Here is a 15,607-nt window from a genome sequence, read left to right as displayed (position 1 = left end):
GTAATTTTTCAGGTCTGGGCATGCTATTTAGACCAAAAAATATTTGTTCTGAAGTGAAATAATAAACGGCACCTGAAATGTTAATGAAAGTACATGCTGTCATAGATGTAAAGAAAAACATGGCACATCAACTATTCCCTTTTTTGATACAACAGGCACGACATGTCCACAAGAAATGAGGCGCCTGGCACCATTAACACTATGGTGCAAGATAGACAGGTGGTCTAATATTTGTCAACACCAGGTGGCCATATTGTCTGCTTAAGCAGGTGATGAGCAGTTGTGTTCCCTCACAGGACGATCTGTATCACTGCGGCTGTGTTTATCATTGGGGCAAGCAATTACAGTTGGAATTGGGAGAAATAATTAAACAAGGCCATTTTGATTTATCATATAGGTATCTCCGTGTTGTGTAAATGCGACCTCCCCATTCAAATTTTGTGCATTTAACTGCTGAAGTCAGTGCTGCCGCAAACATTCGTTGCCTGTGGCCTGTGGTTCCTGTGGCCTCCCCGTTGTTTGGCCCTGTCGTTGGATCATCTATTGCTTATTTTAAATCGGGATTAAAACATTATCAATCTTTTAAAGCTTATAATGGTCTGCAACAAACAGTACAGCAGCAACGAGAATCTAGTATACTTGTTAATCTATTCATTGAATGCAATCCCAACAGCACTCAGTGCGTGTAATGTTTGCATACTGAGGCATAAATTGTGAGCGCGTGCTTGCTTACCTTGACGGCAGGTCTTCCTCAACTTCGAAAGGAGGCGAACAAGCACCTCGTGAGGCATTCTTGATGCTAGAACCCCTCAGGTCAATCGCTTTTTGAGGTCCTGTATAATTTCTGCACAGCAACCAAAATGCAACAAAAGCACGATGTTAAAAAGAGGAACCTCAGAACGGCCCTCCACTATGAGGTGTATTCAAATAGTAAGGGCTGCCTGCTTATACACAAATATTGGCGGGTCAGAACAAAGCTGTACACATGCAGCGCCATCTACTGATTGTTTCCAAAGCCACTGAAGTTAATGTTTTGATGCAGCAGTCATTTGCCTGTCGGAGAATGCGGAGAACAATGTCAGCAAAAATCGTTGTTCCTGCCAGCTGCAAAGTGCTTGCTGTGATTAGATTTTTGTGTGCGAAAGAACCGTCAGCTGCCCAAAGTCATTGAGAGTTGAGCTTGGATTATTGTTACAGGTGACAAGACGTGGACAATCTACATCTACGCAGGTATAAAACAACAGCCAATGCATTGGCGCCATTCAACTTCACCAAAGCCGTAAAATTTCAAGCAACCTTCTTACTCGAGTCAAAAAATGGTGGCTACCCCCTTCCAGAACAAGAAGGCCAGTCTTTTCATGGATTTCATAGAACAAGGGACAGCAATTACAGCTGACGTGCATTGTGAAACACTCACCAAACAGATGTGTGATCAAAAATCTACAGCAGATGAAACTGTCGCCTGGAATAGTCCTCCTCTATGACAACACATGTCCTAACACCGCTGCCCAAACCAAGGAGAAGATTCAAGATTTTTATTGGAAACTTTTTGACAGTCCCTACAGTCCTGAAGTTACACCTAGCGACCATTTCCTCTTCTTGCACTTGAAACAGCGGCTTGGTGGACAATGGTGCAACTACGATGAGGAACTCAAGACCGTCATTGTCAGCTGGTGCAATTCTCTGACAATACAGTATGCTGGTCGAGTTGGTTTTTAACTTCCATACTGACAGCGCTAAAGACGGGACAGAAGGAACACACACGTCACAGAGTGCTCCGTTGTGTGACGTGTGTGTTCCTTCTTCCTGTCTTTAGTGCTGCAGATATGGAATTCTCCGACAGCGAACTTCTCTGCAGAGGGTTTAAAGAAGCTGGTGCAGCATTAAGAAAAGTGCTTAGAAATGAACGTCGATTATGTGGAAAAGTTAAGTATATTTGTAGCAAACTAAAGCCACCAACAAAAACTTTAAAATATATATATATATTTTTTTTTTTTTGACCAAGCAGCCCTTGCTTTTCAAATATGCCTCGTACACTGGAACACTGCAAGTGCTTGTCTGAAATTTCTAGGTAGTCACATAATTCAGGTATGCTCCCTTGTTCTGTCAGAGCAATAGAATGCCAGGCATCCACTATCATCCAAATATCCATTACCGTTTCTGCCTTCAGTGCTTTGTGATTAAATGGAAACTCCAAGTCACTGGCTAAGGAGTGTTTCTCCACAAATATTTTCCAAAAGGCAAAGTAATGTTCAGTTAAAGGCATCTGAAATGGTGAACTCTCCTCCCTGCTACATCCTACCTTCACTCCCCTGTATGTCTAGCATCTGCAAGACCCCAAGGTAGTGTAAGACATAAGTAATGGCTCAATTTATTAATGTGAAAGCATTATATGGTTATGCCGCATCCGCAAAACATGTCCGCAAATTTTTGCTTTCTGTTGCTCATTTGTTTTTATTATTACTCTGCCATTAGGCTAACCGCCAAACCCAGCAGTAGCAGTTACATATCCAACATGCTAATCAGTATAACCAACTTCAGCAAAGCTTCTTGCGACCGATGGGCACAATGCATTCCAAATACGATGCCACGGTGCAACCTTTGGCAGGGCTTGTCAAACAGGGTTTTGTGAAAGCCTTGGGTTCCTCGGACTGCCTTTTCAAAAGGTTCCCCAAATATCTAAATCCATGCATGCCTCAACCTCCACCTTTCATTTAGTCACTTTATTTTGGGACTCATGATAACTGCTTTTGCTTACAGCAGACTGTTTAACTACAGAGCCAGTCATTAATCATTGAATTTGGGCAATTTTTTGAGGATCTGTGCATCTGCATGTCCTCTTTTGCATCAATGTTAGGCCGGAAGGGATGAAAGCCAACATACATGTGGTTCCTCAGCACCTTATGAAAGAGGTTGGGGTTCCCTGAGGCTAGAAAAGATTAAGGATCCCCTTACCTATGAGAGCATCAGAGGCAAGTGAGAAGTTAGCTTAGCCACATAAGAGTCCACGCATGATATCGCCTTGACTTTTAGGTGCCTGTTACACATAGGGCAGCAATATTTGCTGAAAAATATGACTGTTGCTTGGTGCAACTGTTTGCTTAAAGCAAACCAACCTGCTTGGGTTCCCTTTTAGCTCCGACTTTTCAGCTCATTTCCATCAGCGCCACAACTGCAGATATGACACAAACCTAGTGAGTGCCTCACAGTTGCTGATAAGGGTCTTCATGCACACAGACACGTTGTGGATCATCTGCAGCTCAGCCCTTGGGCCACCAGGAGTCTCCTTCTTGGTTGTCAGAGACTGCAGGTGCTGCAGGTAGAAGGGCAGTACCGCCTCCAGGATAGTCTGCAAGATAGTGAAATCGGAAGCCAGCGCAGTCGGTCTAAAAACATGTCTGAAGCGTAATGCACACAGCTCTTTCGTGGCCCTCAGTGGCTATGCAATGGGCTCACTGTGACAGGAAAAGCTGAAACCCTACAGGCTGCTGCCGATACATGCAAAATTAAGACATGGATAACATTGCACTGCGTGCAATCTTTTGTTGCCAGATGACCTTTTATCCAGCTATCCTTGAGGTGCCAGTGATGAGCATGAACCATCAAGAGACTTTTCACAAAAACTCCCAAGGCAATTAAGACTTGCTTGTTTACTTCTCCTTTTCCCTCTGGTTAGAACAACTAATGGGGCTGGCTTGTATGTTAGATTTTATTACAGGCAAAAGTTGCTCCGTTTGCTACTGGAAGAACAAAACAGAGAGAGTACAGCAGATTAACAGCAAGTCAGCACCACTCATGCCTTTTTCTCCTCAGTAAGGTAGTGTCATGCCCCAGCAACACACTGCCCCGGTTGTCTAACAAGAATATGCAGCTTTAGTGCCAGAAAATGCAATGAATGTGTTCAGCTAGGAAATTCCATTAACTGGTTCCTTTAATTTTGCGATGAAGACGATTCGATGACCTTGACTCGGTTGACAGAACAGCATTTTTCGAGCTTCCTTCTCACCAATGCTGACAAGAAGCTCCCAGCACAAGGATGTGATGTGCTGTGTGCTACACAGAAGTCCCCCAAAGAAAGTGTGCAAACAAACATATTGCTGGCACCAGGACTATGTCTAGTGACCATACCTATTCCAGTGCTCTTAAATCTAATACATAAGCAATGTCCTCATGCTAAATGTGAATGCATATACGTTTTTGCTAGGCACAGAAGCACTAGGCATGGTACGCATTGCTCAGTCAATCAACGCTCAAGCGGGGGAATACGAGGAAGTCACGCGGGGCCAGTGAACCTAGTCTGACTGCAAGGCGGCACCAGTAGGTGGCTAACAGTGTGGCATTGCCCCTCGCCTTTGAAAAGGCATCAGCACGATGCTGCAAGGAGAGGCAAGGAGAGGCATAACCATGGTGGGCTTGAACAGAGTCCCTAGCACTGGGCTTAGCCGGAGAAGCACTAGTGGGCATGGTAAAGTTTCATTCTGGCAACATGTACAATTTCGGATGTCGCCTGCCTCCAAGAGGAGCAAACAGCCTCCTGTGGAAACACTTCATAACTGACGTCACTTAGTTTGCGCAGTACCTCGCATGGGCCGAAGTAATGGTGCAGAAGCTTCTCGGAGTGACCACATAGGTAGATTGGACTCCAAACTCACACTTGATCACCAGGCTAGTAAATTACTTCCCTGTGACAAAGGTTGTGGCACTGAGCATCACTTCCTTGCTGTACACGAACTCGCTGTCTAACTGGCTCGCGGTCGGCCTCAGCGGGCTGAATGAACTGTTCAGTGCCAGCCATGAAGGGGTGTGCAACATCTGGAAGTAACATTGCGTGCAGCATAGTCATGGCTGCACGAAATGAAACAGCATGAAGCGCATCATCTCTTGAAGTGCAGTGTTATAAGCAAACATTAAGTAAGGCAGTATCTGGTCCCATTTCTCATGGGCAGCATCAGCATACATAGAAATCGTATCGGTGGTGGTCTTATTGAGCTGCTTGGTGAGTTCGTTTGTATGACGATCGTAAGCAGTGAATTTGCGGTAACTAGTGCCAAGAAGCCACATAACTTCCTGAGCAAGTGCTGATGTAAATGCTGTGCCTCTGTCAGTTAAAACGACTGCAGAGGCACTGTGATGAAGGACTATGTTAAAGATGAAGAGGTTAGCAATTTCAGCAGTGGTGCCACAAAGAAGGGCTTTCATCTCGCAATACCAGGTGAGGTAGTCGGTGACGACCGCAGCGTACCTGTCACCCAATGATGACGTTGGAAATGGGCCGAGTAAGTCCATGCCCACCAGATAGAAAGAGACTCTCGGTGGATCAATGGGCTTCAGCTGTCCAGCCAGCTTGACAGGTAGTGTCTTTCAGCATTAGCCCTTGAGGCAAGTTTAACATAGCTCTGGACAACTGCAGCAAGTCTAGGCCAGTAGTACTTCTGACGTACCCGTGTCAATGTTCAAGGAAAGCCAAGGTGCCCAGAAGGAAGCTCATTGTAACACTGCACCCAAGCGCTTGAGATGCTCTTCATAGGTAGCATAAAAAGTGACAGTGTCATCAAGGTAAACCAGGTGTGACTGCTATTTGAGGCCAACTATGAGAGTGTCCATCATTCATTGAAAGGTGGCAGGAAGCGGGACACAAGACAAAGGGAAGCATTTTGCCAGTACCCACTGCATAGATCAATAGATGAAAAGTCCTTTTTCGTAATTTTGTTGAGCTGTCTATAGCCCACGCAAAATCTGAGCGTCCCGTCTTTCTTGGACCAGAACAACTGCTGAAGCCCATAGGCTTGTCAACGGCTGCATTATTTCATCTTGGAGAATTTCTTCCACCTGTGTTTGAATCATCTCATGTTTTTTAGCAGACACTTGATAGGGGTGTTGACGTATAGGCCTTTCACTGTCACCAACTATAATGCGATGTTTCATTACTGACATCTGTCTGACCTTGGAGGTGGTCTCTTGAAGTGTGTCACTGAACACTGATAACACACAGTGGGTGGCGGGCTCGCTAACTTCAGCGAAATAGGCTATGGCTGTGTCTTTTGGCAAATGGAGGTATTCAAAGCTGAAGTTCGTGACCAGAAGCTGAGTTCGCTTGTTGTGTAGGGCAACGAATCCCCGGCCGATGCAGACGCGTAGGCTCAGCATTAACGATATGTTCTCATCAGTGATGCCGTGGAGCATGTGCGGGTTGTCACACTGCACCATGATAAGCAGGATGCCACATGGTGGTAGTGTGACAATATAAACAGATGTGTATTTTTTGCGACTACGATATGTCGTGCTTTCGAAAGAAGTAGTTTTCTGCACATGGTGAGCAATACCACTTTTAAATGCACTGGGTGTGCACATATGTTTTATATTTTGTCTATTCTGAAACAGTGGCACTCAATATGTGGGAACTTAGAAGAAGTAGACAATTTTAAAAAGCATAAAGCTTCAAATATGTTCCTCCAACATAAAACTTCAAATATGTTCCTCCTTTTGTGTCAAAACATTTTCTTGATTAAAGATGTTGCATGAAGATATAATTTCCATGCAGTTTAACAAGATTACTAAAAAGAGGTAGCTTCTTTTAAGCAAATGATTTAGTTGAAGTGACAGTAGAAAAAGCCATAAATATAGCTAATATACTCAAAGAATAAAAGGCCTGCAGGGGAACAGTTTTGTCTTGTAATCTTTGCTCAAAGACATGCATCAGAAACAGCCTCCGTTTTAAAAAAGTTGGAGCAATACTTATAAAATAGTTTTTGCTTTTATACTGCCCCGATACTCTTCTCAAAAGCACTGTACATCGACGGCCAGACTAAGTTTTGTTTCTCCTGTTTCTTCTCACTGTTATTAGCTGATCCAAACAGTGTTTGCCCAAGCTGTCTAGCCATACTACAGTTGGATACAACTCCAGAACGAAGCGTCACACACCTCTCAAAGGAGGCCATTCAGCCGACCGCGTCGACCCATTGTCATGACATTGTGTGTAATTTCCTTGCACCTGCTGGCATAACGTTACGGGGCTTGCAGGTGCAAGAGGATTAACGACCATATCATGACAATCGGTTGATGCTGCTGGCTGGAGGACCTCCTTTGACAGGCATCTGTCGCTTCATTCTGGAGTTGCATCTGACTATAGACTTAATTTCACAACGTGGCTGGAGAGCGTTCGGAAAATATTTACAATATCATCTCTGAGGAGTGAAAGCATAAATCATAACATCTTCTATTTTTATGCTCCTAAAAGCAATAAAGGCATGATTTCAAAAAAAAAGAGAAAAATTTCAGTGAATGGTCGATCTGCTGCTGAGAAATTCTATAGAATGCTTACTACATATCTACCAAGCTATGAAAGCTTTTTGGTACAGAGCTCCTTTAGTTCAGAATTTTCAGAGAAAACTACATGCAAGCTTTGGCCTAAACATTCAGAACCATACAGAGAATAAACTGTGACTTTTTCTTAGTTATTTGAGCCAAAAACTTGCATTATATTGAATGTGAAACAAATATTCTTGGCTCTACTGGTGTAACATATATCAGAAAGGTGTCTTCAATAACCCGGGAAAGTAAGTAATATATTAATACATCACAGCAAACAGATTCTTTTAGACTAAGATATGTATGATACAAATAAAGATGTCTTAAATAAAATACTAGAAAGACTTGAAAATTTTTGTTTTCCAAGAAGCTAAGACCCTGCTGTAATGCTGAAAAAGTCTCACTACCCCTCTGCCCCTAACTACGTATATGATATTCATTAAGCATTTCCTGATGTATTCTAGCATGATTTATCTAGCAAGCATAATAAAATGTAGCGAAACAGGACAGAGAGGACAAACCAGCATTTGGTGGCCCCTGTGAGAGTCCGAAGCGTACGACACAACCGTGACGCTGAGCGATATGGCATCCAGTATGGTCAGGGTGTCAGGATCCATCTGGTAACAGAAGTCCAGTGCTCTCAGTGGCTTCTCAGCATCCACAAGTTCCAAAATGTCCAGTGGATCAACAATGTACTGTGCAAGGGATTGCAGCAGCTGGAAGAAGGCCTTCGGCTGCATCTGTATCAACATAGCAAGCAACATAGTGAAATATGTCACACGAATAAAAAGCAAAAAAATGTGGCAAGAATCTGCTTCAAATTAAATATCAAGAAACCACAAACTGTTTGTACCGTGACGAAAAGTGGCACACCCAGCTTCCTTATAATTCTCAGCACCTCGATATCATCACTTCTTCACTACAATTCAACATGCAGTTGAGTTTAGCCGGGCCACAAAGCATAGGCCTGAACGCACAGCCTTATTTTAGAAGGCAAGCCATATCCACAATATATTTCCTTGGCCCTTTCATCTTATTACACTGATTTCATTTTAGTATACCTAAATTCAATTTGAAATTGAAAAAATTCTGTTAGTCCGAACTCATCCCCTTATGAGACATTAAGAAGCACACATAGACAAATACCTAACTGCCAGTTCAATATCCTGCACAGTAGCTTCTGCACAAACGAAACCACAGGGCATGGTGGCACCTACCCTGGCATGTCGACAGCCTTGCCGAGGAGCTTACTTGCAAAATTCTTCTTGAGTGCAATTTTTCATGCATTTTAGTAGTCTTATGACATGAAATGTGAGGCCACATGTTGTGTTCTTTTACTTAGCATGTCACCATTGCAAATGCCCGTCTTTCAACAAATCACACAAAAAGCAAGCTTCTCCATCATGCAAAATGCCATTATGTCCTACTACATTATGCTTTGCCAAGAACCACAAAGGCACTTGTGTTTACTCGCATCATTGAATGGCAGAGACAATGTAACTAGTGCTCAAAAAACCCAAAAGAGTAAGACTTCACAGGATCCAGGACTACGCAGGACACAGTGCCACAGTCCTGTGAAATCCTCGCATGCGTCCTGTGTTGTTTTTTTGTGCCCTAATTATATCTCAGCCATTCAATAAGCACCAAGCCCAACTTCTCTTTCCGGTCACACTTGCCTTGTTTGCATCTCCATAGTTGCTGTTGACGTCAAGGTCGAGAAGGGGAGCCACACTTCCAAACATCTAAAACAACAAACACAATTAGAAAAATTTTGTAGCACACAAAGGAATATATCACTTGCGACTTCTAAGAATGGGCATTTTCATGCAGTACTGCTGTGCTAGAAGAAAACATACCTGGAGTATGAATGGCTTCCTATGCATGATGTAAAACTGCTTGCAGACAAACTCAACCGTCCTACAGAGCAACCCATTTGTCTGATGGTTGGAATAGATTTGCAGAATTGTTGGCATTATCAGAAGATAGCTGTAAAATTCCACCAAATGAACATTTTTTTTTTCTCCCAGCCATTCAAGCAAGATCCGCTCAGAGCTAATTAGCATTTGTCTATGGTATGCACTAGCCCTATCCTTGCACTAGACGAGCTAGCTAAACAGGGAGCTTGCAGGCAAACAAATTCAACTTCACCAAAAGACTATTCAAAGCATTTAAGGTCAAGTTGCTCAAATTATGCTGTTCATCAAAGAACACAAGAACTTTAGCATTTGCTTTCAGAACCTCCTATTCACTTCTGCAGTTGTGACAGCCTAATGAGCGGTTAATCATTTTCCTCTAGAGTACTTTCTATTACACATGCTGTATAACATTGCCGCTATGCAATTTAAGGGGATATGCGACTTTCAAATCACTATAAATGGCCAAAAAATCATGTTTTTGAAAATTACTTTGCCCACTGGTTCACCTCGTTGCCTATGCTGTCCAGAAGCTTCATAGTTAAAATCCACTAGCAAAAAATGTTTCATGCACCGCCGTGGCACTGCATATCGGGGAAATGCTCGAAAAATCGTTCTCCTCCTTTCCAGTTTTCTGACTAAATTCTCACTTTGTGCAACAGATTTCTTTGTGACTGTTTTGTCTATTTTGACCCCGTTTGTTTCTTTGCACTCACCGAACTCTGCCCTATGCGATGGCACTCTTGCTTTTCTATTTTAATGAATTGCACATTTTTGGTGTGACATCATGTTTACAGTTTAGGTACATCTGTGCCAACTGCTTTGTAAAAAATGAAAACAAAAAGTTTGTGTCATGAAAACAAAAAATCTACAAATATCACCACGCATAGCATGCCCTCAGAAATGCAGTGAATGCTGAATCAGTCTTCTACCACAGTTAAGTCTGCAGGCATTCACTACGTGTAGAAGAGAAAAAATTTGTATAAAAAAGTTATCTAGATAAAACACATATATTTTGCACAGTTAGTAATTTTGAAAGTATTACTAACATGCAGAAAAAGTTTCATTGAAATTCACAAAAAATAAGAAACGATGTTGAAAGCCGTATACCCCCTTAATAGCCTATTATTTCCTTAATATCCCCTTAAAATGAGCGATGATGGTTGTTTTTTTTTAATCCGAATTGAAGTTAGCCATTTTGCACAATATACGCAACTAGAAAAAAACTTTCCCCTCTAGAAGTACGAATTTTCTCCGACGGTAGCAGTAAGAACCTGTAAATACTTAGGAAAATTTTCATCCTCAACTCCTTACCTCATCTTGCCCCATTACTGTCCTGAAAAGTACTCTTCTTGAAATGCATAACTTTTTGGCCAATGCTTGCAATTTTTAATGCGATGAAAGCGAAAACTACCAAGCTTGGCAAATGGTGTTCAAGATGATTTCCCTCTCTTCACCTGCCACCTGCCAACCATCCACCTCCCCCTCTCCACTCATAGGAGAGAGAGAGCGAAGTGACTAAGAAGAAAATGCCTGGAACAGCAGCAGGCCCATGCACAAAATAGACAGCCTTCCAAAGAATTAACTGTGCAAAAACAATGCTTGCAGGAGCTATTTCTACTCGCACTGCGCCGGAAGAGACACCTGTGTCTCGCGAGCCCCATCAATGGCTGGGTTTGAGACAACCACTTATTGATGCAACGGCGCATCACCACTGTGCCAGTAGTGGTACGAGGACTTGCTGCGATCTATCAATGTGGCATATTGTGTAATTGCAGTCGGAATTGGAATTCGAATAGACTGGGGATTGAAAGGCAATAGACTCAGAATTGGAATGGGAATAGATTGGATAGTGAAAGGATGCTCCGCATCGATCCAACTGATTGCCCCTAAATTTTTTTTGAGAAATTCCAAAATTTTATTTTATTACAAAATTTAATACAAAATGCAAGGAAAAACTTGTGTTTTTGTAAAATCTCAAAAGCGATGTTTTCCACCCCTCATGACATACAATTATTTTCCAACAAAGCTGCAGCATTTCATGCAAAACAAAGGAATATTCATTTGTATAGACACAATTGCCCATCACATAAAAAGATTTCATTGTAAAAAAAATGCTCGTGGGACCCTAATTACTGTCCTTATGCACATACCTATATATCTTTTTTTTTTCCTGAGGTCTCATACAACTCAACTTGCGTCACATTTATGGTAGAGCTTTATACATGTAAATTCAGTATTATGCCTTTCATGTGATCCACAGCATATATGCAATGTAAGCCAGTGTGGTATCTGGGAGATTGCAAGCAGTCTCTTATGGGTGGCAGCCTGTACATGGTACTTCACAAGTTGATGGACTGGTAATCAGTTTTTCACCCAAACAGTTCCCCAATGCAGTGATCGGTATGGAAAGAAGACCATGGGGAGAAAAAGAAGTGGCAGTGAGAAGACCAAAGAAAGAGGTTGGAGTAAAGACAAAAAAAGAGAGAAGGGGGCAGACTGTGAGGAGACACCAGTGTGACTGTGACAAGGCACTGGCACAATGGTGCGCCAATGAAGCTCGCAGTTACAAAGTTCAAATGGCTGAGCACTGGAAGTATTGCACATGCTGCATCAAGCATATACCTGTAGCTTCAAGCATGGCAACAATGTCAAGGTAAGAAAGTGTGAGAGCTTCAAAGGCAAGAAAATGGTAGCTTTGGTGACAGGTAGTTGAAAACTCCCTAAAACAAACACCACACGTCTGTTGCTTGCGAAAAAATGCTGAGAGGAGGTAAGGATACAAAGGCCTGTGACAAGTCTGTGGCATGGGCTTAGGATGCTCACTGAGCTCAAGGAAATACCGGGCTTCTCATACTGATGACGCAAGTTAAGTGCAGTACCGGTGCACTCGAGCAAGCTCAGAGTACTACCAGTTTATGCCAGCTTGCAACACATTTGCGAAGCAGGCCCCATGCATTGAAAGTACCGTGGCTTTCTTCGGTTTATGGGGGTCCCAAAGCAACTCAGGCTATGAGGGGCGCTATAGTGAAGGGCTCCGGAAATTTTGACCACCTGGGGTTCTTTAACGTGCACTGACACGGCACAGTACACGGGCCTCTAGATTTTCGCCTCCATTGAAAGTCGACCGCCGCGGCCGGGATCGAACCCGCGTCCTTCGGGTCAGCAGCCAAGCGCCATAACCACTGAGCCACCGCGACAGCTACTGTGGCTTTCTTCAATGAGTGCCAAGAAACATGACACAAGAAAACATGTAACACACCAGGCCAGGACTCACTTGCATTTGCTTTAGATGAAGTATTTTCAAGTAAGTGTTCTAGCAAATAATTTTACTGAAGTTATTTGAAGTAACCACAGCCATTACTAACTAATGTCAAATGCAAAACAGCAATGTGATGTTGAAGCCAGCAAGATAGCCTCAAACTTGGGGCCTCTCATATAATGTTACACAGTTGCATTCCATGTAGACTTGGCTCACCCATTGGAGGCAAAGATGTTTCTGAACTGATGCGCAGCATTGATGTAGGTGGCCATGCTAAGTCGCAAAATGGTGGCATCTTCAGGATGCAAAACAAGGGCTCCGTTGACAACATTCAGAAACAGGTGGATGTCTGATGAATGGGCAAAGAACCCAGCCATGGCTTCAAACATTCGGGCCATCAGCTGCAAGTCCAAAACACAATCCATGTTTAAAGGGACATGCAACAGAATAAAAATTTTTTGATAATATTTGTGCCAGGTGACTGGAAATTTCACTTTGAAAGATTTTTTCCAGTTCTTTTCAAATCTGTCAGATTTTTTCTATCTTGCTCGACTCAGTTTTTGCAAGTCATGCATTTGCAATAGAGCGATGTTTTTGTGCGCCTGTCTGTCATCAGTATAGGCGTATGACTGCACTAAAAAATCTCTCATTTTGCTCACTGATTCCTTTTATAGAGTGCGAAAAAATGTGCCATGTAAAAAATTTCTGAATTTCTTTAAAGTTGACAATCATTAGAACATCTTTTTGATGGGACTGCAATGATTGTAACAATTTGAATTCCATTCACAACTATGTATAGCAATAAAAATAACACAGCTGCATTCTGTAAAGCATATCCGTACCAAATCTCATAGTGATAAGACAAGAGTGAGTGCAAAAATGTTATGCACAAGCACTGAGGTTGCATGAAAACGATAAAAGAAAAAAATGTGCACCAGGTGATTTACTAAACTACAAAACTACTGTATGATGCGTGCAAAAAAAAAAACAGACTTTCTCTACCTCTCTACAGTGCCGCAATGGAGGGAAAAGGCACAATTCAAATTTGTTGCCGTTATGACAGTAGCTCAGTGCTGCTCATTCTTCAGTCACTTGGCGTGTTTTTGTCGCAGTTTTTAATAATTGACGTCTATATTCGATGCTGGTTATTGTTGGACATGAAAGAGAAAGGCTTATCCACAATGAAACAAGCAAAAACCAGAAATCTAATTTTTAGACACGAATCTCCTTTTTTTTTAACCTGTGTGTCCACTTAAATATGGAGCAGTGTGGAGTTATGACACGTCATTCAAGCTATAGCTAGCGCACATATTAAATTCGACATCAACTTTAGTGGCTATATCAACACATAATGGCACTAGTGACATCAGCAGAAATTATGGCGTAATTTATTGTGGTGTAATTAGACATAAATTAAGTTGGAATCGCAACCTAGCGGCATTCCACCATTAAATTATGTCAAACAACTGACACAATTAGCTTGAGGTAAGGTACCACAGGATTTGTAGATCATTTAAAGTTCAAGACAAAAATCAGTCTTTTCTAAAGCTAAATGTACACACGCGATCCTGTTGAATATCTATTAAGTTTCAAAAAGTGAGCAAGGTTTTATGAAAGCATGCACGATAGCACAATATAGGGAACTACTCACTCTAGAACTAGCATCATTCATTCTGGGAGTTGCTCTGCATTTATTTCAACACTGCTAAGCATTTAAACTGGAAGTAAAGAAAGACATCAAAGGGGCTAATTTCTTATTTCCCTGTGCAGCTACAAAAAGCTTGTGCTTGTGCAGCCGCAAAGGTAAACATGGCCACTACTGTGAAAGGCCAAAATCCCCCATTTACCAATTCCTGCTATCAGTGGTCATTGCCTCTATGCCACAGTGTACACCTACTCTGCAGTTTTTGTGTTCACATTCTGACACTGTGTGACGCCATCTGCGTATACCAAGACACATTTCATGAATGTTAAACCTTCTTTATCCTGCATCAGCAGAAATTTAATGCTCGACAGGAAATTCCTTGAGACAAATAGCAGTACTGAAATATCTGCTCTGTCGTTATCACTTTCATTAGTCTATCACTGAAATGCACGTTGTCATAGGTACTACTCTGCATTTACTTCAGCTTTTATAAGCACACAATGGCTAATGATGGCCCAGTGTGACACTGCACAATTTAATCCATAGCCAAGTAACTATATTTTAATTGGTGCAACTTGAAAAGGAAAGTCACGTTAGACGGACCAACTAATAACGTTTTTACAAACTCTCCAAAAGCTAGAAATATAGTTAAATGTGGATGTAACGAACCTCCATGTAGCGAATTCCTCAATGTAACGAAGTTTTTTAATTCCCCAACTCCGCCCCCATTGAAGCACGTGTATTTAAGACCTCCATGTAACGAACGTGTTGCGGCAGTTGACCTTGATATAACGAACTGGCTAAGCCGACTATCGGTTAGCTTGTGAAGAGTTACGAAATTTGACAGAGGAGTTTCACAATGATAAAGAATCAACCGACATGAAAGGAACGTCAACGAGAGACTGTAGTTGAGACAATGCATAGTGCTCCAGAACCGTCAGCGCACCTCCGTTGCTTCACTTCTGAAATGCAATACCATGTGGCACTACAACAGCTCATGCTAGAAGGAGCGAAAAACCATAGGGCGCAGCAAAAACGAAATGGCCCGAGCAGTGCGCACCCAACGCCGCCGCACAGTTGCTCACGTGATTTCGGTGTCGATTGCTCTCGTGCGTCGGGAGCGGAGACAGCGAAGAGTGCCCGAGAGGAAACATGCAGGAAGAAGCATGTGCCTCCACGGGCGGTCTAAGGCAGCGGCGCCATCGCACGCGTTCTCTAGCTCCCTAGCTCCCTAGTTCTCTAGCCCCCCCCCCCTCGCTCTTCCACTCTCACCACTCCACTCGTAGCAGTGTTGCGCAAGCTGCGACGGAGGTGGTGGCGGCTGCTGCGGCAGTAGCGCTATCAGCGCAATCACGGAACATGGCTTCGTGTTTATATGACTTCGAGTAATGGGGTTTTCTGTAAACATTTTCATGGCTATTTCACCTACATTTTTTTTCTTACTTTGGTTTTCCTTCTGTAGTGTTCTTTCGGGCCCTT

General features: G+C 42.6%; 1 protein-coding gene across 2 annotated transcripts in view; it reads right to left on the bottom strand.

The window, feature by feature from the left end:
* unc80 (unc80, NALCN channel complex subunit) overlaps positions 1-15,607 on the bottom strand; it is a 125,698-nt gene that overhangs the window by 35,551 nt on the left and 74,540 nt on the right. For both annotated transcript variants that reach the window (XM_077658820.1, XM_077658821.1), the window contains exons 44-49: positions 12,700-12,884; positions 9,165-9,294; positions 8,985-9,050; positions 7,830-8,048; positions 3,192-3,349; positions 734-844 (exon numbers count right to left, since the gene is read on the bottom strand). In XM_077658820.1, coding sequence (XP_077514946.1) covers positions 734-844; positions 3,192-3,349; positions 7,830-8,048; positions 8,985-9,050; positions 9,165-9,294; positions 12,700-12,884 — 869 coding nt within the window. The remainder of the gene's footprint in view (positions 1-733; positions 845-3,191; positions 3,350-7,829; positions 8,049-8,984; positions 9,051-9,164; positions 9,295-12,699; positions 12,885-15,607) is intronic.

Source organism: Amblyomma americanum, chromosome 3 (assembly GCF_052857255.1).
Source record: "Amblyomma americanum isolate KBUSLIRL-KWMA chromosome 3, ASM5285725v1, whole genome shotgun sequence".
Taxonomy (NCBI): domain Eukaryota; kingdom Metazoa; phylum Arthropoda; class Arachnida; order Ixodida; family Ixodidae; genus Amblyomma; species Amblyomma americanum.
This window is presented reverse-complemented; position numbering and strand designations above follow the sequence as displayed.